General features: G+C 36.9%; 1 protein-coding gene across 1 annotated transcript in view; it reads right to left on the bottom strand.

Moving 5' to 3' along the window:
- KLF12 (KLF transcription factor 12) overlaps window positions 1-2,674 on the bottom strand; it is a gene marked incomplete at its 5' end in the record, with an annotated part of 257,074 nt that extends 254,400 nt beyond the window's left edge. Inside the window, 1 exon segment of the mRNA NM_001258129.1 lies at window positions 2,583-2,674. Coding sequence (NP_001245058.1) covers window positions 2,583-2,674 — 92 coding nt within the window.
- Window positions 2,675-7,759: the final 5,085 nt, after the last annotated feature.

The following is a 7,759-nucleotide window of genomic DNA, read 5'->3' on the forward strand; positions in this document are numbered from 1 at the left end:
ATGTCATAAAAACAGATAAATAAACAAATGCCCATAATTGCACATGTGAGTGTAATTATTTATTGAAATTTCACTAATGTGTTTTTCTTACAAAGAATTAAACTTCAACCAGCCTTTAAGTCATAAATGAGGAAGAAGTCATGAAATATTCAAAATTCTAGTTCTCCTTATCTAAAAATAGTTCTAAGATTCTGAATATTATATGGTATATAACAACATCTTCTCCAATAAACCCAGTAAAGTGGCCAAAAATGAAAGTCACCAAAATTCCAGATTTTGTTTTAAAGAAGAGTTGATTTAAAGCACTACAAAAGTGTTAAAATTGTTGTATTCTAATAGAGTTAAATCATCATACATTTCATTAAACACTACAGGCTGATTCTCCTGAAGCTTTGCTACAAAAGAGAATGAAATTATATCTGTCATATATTTAAGAGGTACACATAAACCCAAAAGGAAAAAAATGAAGTTCTATTTCCCTTCAACATGCACAATCTAAAATACCAACATCAGCTCCATTCACAAAGAGGAAAATTGATTTTCATGAACAGGCATTAGGCAATACCTATGAACCCACAACTTTTCATGTCCCTATCTAAGGACAAAAAAACGCTTTCTATGATAACGTGACATGGGGTTTTTACTCACACTGCAAAACTGCTGGGAATACTGGCCTTTGTTTTTTTGTGCACTTAAATCTTTCAGGTAGACCTTACCTTGAAACTGAAAAATAAAGGGGAAAGAACTACATGGATATTGTTAAAGATTACCAGGACTGGTGACAGCAACCCACTATTCTGGCTTTGACCATTGGTCCGGGGCTAAGCTTCTAACTGATTTGCTGTAGTTTCTGCCTTCCTCCAACGTGCATAGTTTGAACAGATTGTCTGTTATTTCAAGCTGAAGAAATTATTGTGAAATACAGACTGCTTTTTCACTTTTTTTCCCCATGAGCAGTGGGAAAAGGCTATCCTTTCTGAATAAGATGCTAGACTCTATATGAGTTGAGCAGAAATTTATTTTATTAAACTCATGATAATGCAACTAGATTAAGAAATGAATTAAGAAAACAGAACTCTAAAGAACTAAGACAAATCCTCCCCATGGTTAGGTTAATCAAAAAAGGTTAAAACTATCTATAAGGTTTGGAAGAGATACAGAATTTAACGTAGTGAATCCAGCTAGGAAATCCAGTTGAACACATGATGTTTTCTGAAAGGTTGTCTATACTGAACCAATGTTAGTAATTGCCGCAGTCTGCTCCCTCATGATCCTCTACTGCCTGTGTCTTGCGCTGAATCTATATGAGTTGGTCATTATATCATGTCTAGGACCGTGGAGTCATGTTATTGGTTGACATACTCCACAAAGTTCATTTCAGAGCTAAAAACGTCAACCCAGAACACAGAGATGAAAAGACATCTTCTACCACGATAAGGCTCTGTTCAAACACAGGCTTACAATGAAATAAATTATATTGACATGCCACACACTCCGCTACATGATGCTCAGGTAGGCAGAAGTTACTGAAGAGACCCTCTAAATACACCATCCGGATCCATAACCTTGAATGTCCTCATTATGAAATCCTTTGGGGACGTCAATACCCTAACCCTTTGAGTGGGATCCCAGATGCACTTATCCACATCGATTTTTATACTCTTAACAGTGAGATTTTATTCACATTTAAAATTTCTTTTGAATGTTCAAGTACAAAACATTGCTAATTTTTAGTAATGATGTTTTAATAAGAGAGACACTGATAAGGTAAATATTATATACGTATTTATGTCCTTCTGTCAGTCACCTGTGCTGCCTCAGTGGTGGTGGTTTAATAAGATAGGTAGCCAATAGGCACTCAGCCACATGAGCAGTGCTTTATCCCTTAAAGTTGCCAATGCTGCAACCAATTATACTGCTCTTATGCTCTTAACTAAACCAGTGAAGACATTAATGTTCATTATAAAATCTATGTCATTTAAAAAAATATGCACTCGTAGTCCTTATATTTTCAGTACCCATAAATTAATTCATTGGTTTGGCTATGTATTGTTAAATAATCCTTTTGATTTAAGACATTTTTCAAATTCAGTGACCTCATCAACTATCCCCCAGTACTCCTATAGTAAGAAAGGACAGGTACAAATGTCAAAAGAGAAGCCCATCCAACAAACAGTAACATTCTCACAGCTGTACTTTGTCATTTCCTGATTAGAATCAACCAAACTATGATGACACTAAGGTTATATTCCCACCTGATTTTTTAATACTTCCTCTTTGCTTTGGATTTTTATTAGCTTTTCAAATCATTTACTAATTTAGATATAGCCATATGATTCTCATAATGTCACTATGCCTTCCAACTTTTAGGACACTATCCCTTCCAAGGAAATAACAGTTGAAGTCGCAAATGGATACAAATCAACCACAATCTCAGATTTGTTTGTTTGTTTGTTTTAACCTGAGAAAGAAAAGCTTAAGCAAGGGAAACCGTAGAAGTGCTCTGCAAACCTCAGGATACTCTGCAGAAGAATGCCACTCTCATCAAAAGGAGTGGGGCATTGCTGGAAACTTGTGCTTACCCCTTGTTCAGATTCCAGAAGCTCTGTTTTGACTCTGACTGCCGGCATCCCATCAAGCATTAACATTCTGTTCTCAAAGGTGTTGATATTCTGAAAATAAAAGGGAGAGAGAAAGATTCAGCTCTAAAGCATTCAAAAGAGGACCTCTGGGAGAGTCTTCCCTCATTGTAGTACATTTAGTACTGCTAACCTAATTTTTTTAAACAATAAAGATAATTAAATGAGAATATCGGCATAACCAATTATCCCCCTACCCTGAACTTTCATTTGAAATAATGACCAAGCAGTTGAATTAATCAATCTGATTCTCTGACCTCTGGGTTGGAGGTCAGACTGTAATAAACTGGAGTATGGAAACCTTACATTAATTTATATGGGGCTGCAACAATTCATCACACTTTCACAATAGTGGAAGGAAACAGAAGGCGAGTTTTTCTCTTTCCTTAGTTCTGGAAACTGTATTGTGCAAAGACACCCATAAAGGAGAAAATCACATAAAAATTCATAAACTCTCGTATTAGTAAAAGCCTAAATCATTTAAAAGCAAGATAATTCCATACGTTTAATTTTTATGTCATGGCAATTCTGGTCAAATGAAAATTTCTACCTATCAACCTCCAAATATCTACTTTACAAACAACCAACATAAATCTTAGATTAAGAGTGAATTTTTAGGCTGAACTAAATAACAAATAATTATTTGGTCTTTATTCTGGTATATGTTTTGCTCAATTTACCACCTCTTGAAAAGAAAATCTTATTTATATTGTAGCTCAATAACATTTCAAACACCATTTATAAAAGATTAAATCAAGGTTATTTTCTATGTAATTGTCACTGCCTTGGGGATTTTCTACAGTCAGCAACCTAGGAAGGGAGTCAGAATCACACATCAGTGCTCGCATAAGGCCCAAATCAGGCTCATATTTTTAAACATGTTTAGAATGCTAATTTCTCTGTTACATATTGACTCAACTACAAATCTGATAGAACTAAATTTGATTGAGATTTTAGAATGGTTATTTTTATTTAATTACAGAATGTAACCACAGGACACTAAAGTGGTCTTATTAAGAAAAAAAAATCAGTTTCTAAATATTTTGCCTACCTGGTGAAAAAGGTGAGTATAATTTCTAAATCTTCAAGTGTTAATATGGTCGCTTTTCTACAAAATAGCAAGTTAAATAAAAACAACCGGACCGCGCACAGTGGCTCACGCCTGTAACCCCGCTGAGGCGGGTGGATCACCTGAGGTCAGGAGTTCGAGACTAGCCTGGCCAACACGGTGAAATCCCATCTCTACTAAAAATACAAAAATTAGCTGGGTGTGGTGGCAGGCACCTGTAATCCAAGCTACTTGGGAGGCTGAGGTGAGAGAATCACTTGAACCTGGGAGGTGGAGGTTGCAGTGAGCCGAGATCGCGCCATTGCACTGCAGCCTGGGGAACAGGAGTGAAACTCCATCTCAAAAATAAATAAATAAAAACAACTCTCCTTTCAACAAACCATAAATTACATGTTCTTGTTACCAAGTAATACCAACAGAGTGCAGTACAGTGAAACTCTACTTCTCATATTTCTTGACTCTTCTTTTTGTTAAGAAAAATGTTCCAAGAAATAAAATTTACAGTCTCTTATCATAAATATTTGCTCCAAGGAATCAACAAGGAAAAGCAAATTTACTCTGGAGTTAATGAGCATTTAAAAAGTCTACACCACCTAGTCTAATAAGTGATAAAAAGAAGAAAACAAATTACTGTCAATATTATTTCCCTATAAGTGTTCGATATATTCAAAACTGGCAGGATACTTTTAAAATATTCTTGCTTTTGAGTTGTCCCTTTTTTTCAGAATTTTACATCTTAATAGATAATTTAGAGTAGAAGGAACTGTGGTATATTACTGGTGAGCTTAGGTGAGTTGTTCTAAACTTGAAACCCTTTCATGGAGGCCTGTGGGTTGTTTTCATACGGGGCAGGGATCTCAATTCCTAACGTGTCACTGGCTTCCGTGGTTGGCAACAGCCAGCTTGGCTTACCACCATCCAGTCTCAGGAAAGCCTTCCTGCAGCCGGCCAGCCCTCCACTCTCTGGAGTCTGGCAGCAGCTCTAGGAATCCACCTTAACAAAGCACCCTGTAGGCTGTTTGGCTGGTAGACAATGAAGGATGAACTGATAGTGCTTCCTACCCTGGAGGAGTTCTTGCCCAGATGAAAAGGCAAGAAAATGCCTTATGAGGAAGGCCCAAGCAAAAGAGGAGAAAAGACAGAGAGCGATTCTGGAAAAGCAGATTTAATGAACTGTTAGAATCTGATTAGAGGCTAATGTCCCTTTTAGTGCTTTGTACTAATTTACAGCTGATATACTTTAACCATCTTCCCCACTGGCTCTGATAAACTCATTAGTTTAAAAAATGCAAGCTAACCAGAGTCTTTGAAGTTAAAAACTGATAAATCATGAAAACCTGACTGGGTCTATGTTCCACTTAACACATTTAAATATTAAATATATATTCATGATAGTTTTTCTTTAAATTTTTATTGTTCTTGAATAATTCTACATGTGTTAAAGTCAAGATGTACAGTTTAGTTTCATGTACAAGTGAAAAAAACAAAACATTCTCGATATTTTAAGAAATCAAGTTTTCCTGGAAATCTTTCTATGATTTTCTAGAATCATTCACTGCCACAACTATAATAAACACCATAAATAACAATGTTCACAGCTGGAGAACTAAGCTTCAACTGTTAAACTCTTTCAACTAGTGCAGATTCAATCTGTATATATGCCTATTGCAAACACATGTGAAGCATATTCATCTCTGCATTCACGGATCTAACCCCAGTTCTCATAAACAACAGCATTCAGTATCACGGCATGCTCCAAACTATCTAGGAAGGTGTGTGATTTTTAAACAACACATGGTAATTACACAGCATTGACAATACAGTCCTTGAAACAAAATATTCATAACTTTATCTCACAGAGCTAAGATCAGATACATATAATCCCAGATGACCATAGACTTTAAATATGTAATAGAGTATAATAATTTGGAACTGCTGTCAAACATATCTTGCCATGATCTTAATCAAAACACATTTGCTGTGGAATCAATAGCTCAACTGATTCCCAAGAGATAAATAAAATTACAGTTATCAATTTTAGTAATGTAATATCTTTGTATATTTACAACATTTTGATGTTACACAACCCTCAAGAAATGCTTTATGTATGCTTATATACTTGTTTCACAAGTGAATTGTACCAATTAATGAAAAGTCATCCATAGAATTTGTTAGTTGGCTGTTGACCAATTCCATGTGCATGGGATGGGAAGGGTACTCTTGATATCCCATTTACCAAATATGAATTGGCAACGGCCGAGCGTGGTGGCTCACTCTTGTAATCACAGCACTTTGGGAGGCTGAGGCAGGCAGGTAACTTGAGCTCAGGAGTTTGAGACCAGCCTGGCCAACATGGTAAAGCTTTGTCTCTACAAAAACTACAAAAATTAGTCAGGTTTTGTGGTGGGCACCTGTAGTATCAGCTACTCAGGAGGCTGAGGCAGGAGAATCATTTGAACTCAGGAGGCAAAGGTTGCTGTGAGCCAATATCGTGCCACTGAACTCCAGCCTGAGTGACAGAGTGAGACCGCCTCAAAAGAAAAAAAAGAAAAAGAAAGAGTTGGCAACACAGTAGTCGAGCTGACATTCGCTCTCTCTGTCAAAAACCATGTAAGCACAACAGTCATTGATCCCAACATCTCAAAATATTCTGAATGTAATGTGCAGCAAGGAAAGGGACTGATCGTCAATGACCAGAACTCATAAAAATATACAATACGGGTGACTTTCCAGGTCAACTCCTACAATGTGCCCCACTAACCTCCCAAGGCAGGTCTTTTCTTTTCTCTCCTCCTGACCTTGACTCATTTTGCACAACTGGAGTAATAAGGAGGTAGCTAGTCAATACTCAACAGTTCTAAGATTTTAAACAAGGTTCCTGTCATTAGTCAAAAATAACTGCTGGTGTCTGTTTTGCTCTTTCTAGATATAGGATATATGATATATTTATTTAAATATGCATCCACTTTAAATCTTCATATTCAGGTGCAGGTGATGAGAAATAAGAATATGTCACCCTGCCCCATGTCCACATTATGCTAGACAGTGATATAAGGGACATATGAACAGTCAAGATTCACCACATCAAGTTGCTTGGTACACTTTCATAGAAGAATCTTTTTTTTTTTTTTTTTTTTTTTTTTTTAAGACAGTCTCACTCTGTCACCCAGGCTAGAGTGCAGTGGCATGATCTCAGCTTACTGCAACCTCTGCCTCCCAGGTTCAGGTGATTCTTGTGCCTCAGTGTCCTGAGCAGTTGGGATTACAGTCATGCGCCACCACGCCTAACTTTTTCTATTTTTTGTAGAGACGGGGCTTCACCATGTTGGCCAGGCTGGTCTTGAACTCCTGGCCTCAAGTGATTCATCTGCCTTGGCCTCCCAAAGTGCTGGGAATACAGGCATGAGCCACCAGGATGGCATAGCAGATTCTTAAAGGTTTACAATGCAAGAGTGCCAACTGGTTAAAAGTAACATCCTGTGGGTACCTCTTCCTATAGAAAAAATATCAGAATCAGATTGCAGGGCAATTAGGGGTTTGCATAAAAAAGATTTCTTAGAGAAGCCAACTGATCTCACCTCTACCCTAACAACAACAAACACCAATAACAACAGCAATTTTTTTCAAGCCCTTTTGCAGATGTGCCAGTTCCACTAATAAGTTAACAACTAACTGCAAAACGTGTGCTCATATACAAGCAAATCAGTGAATTCCTCCCTCTCTCTGGGTAAGTGTTAACAAACCTAATAGATTGAAATAATGTTTAGGTAATTATTTCAGTTGTCTACTGCTATGCAACAAATCACACAGTGGCATGAAACAACAATCATTTTATCATTATCTTGGTAACAAAAATAATACAGATATTTGCATATTTACTGTGAGCCAGACCATGTACTAAGAGTTGTGCATATAGCTGCTCATCTAATCCTCACCACAACCCAAGAGATTGATGCTGTATTATCTTATGTTGAGGCATCTGAGACACAAGAAGGTTAAATTGTCCAAGGCCACACAATTAGTAAGCAATACAGCTGTGCTGAAAACCAAT

The sequence above is a fragment of the Macaca mulatta genome, chromosome 17 (assembly GCF_049350105.2).
Source record: "Macaca mulatta isolate MMU2019108-1 chromosome 17, T2T-MMU8v2.0, whole genome shotgun sequence".
Lineage (NCBI taxonomy): Eukaryota > Metazoa > Chordata > Mammalia > Primates > Cercopithecidae > Macaca > Macaca mulatta.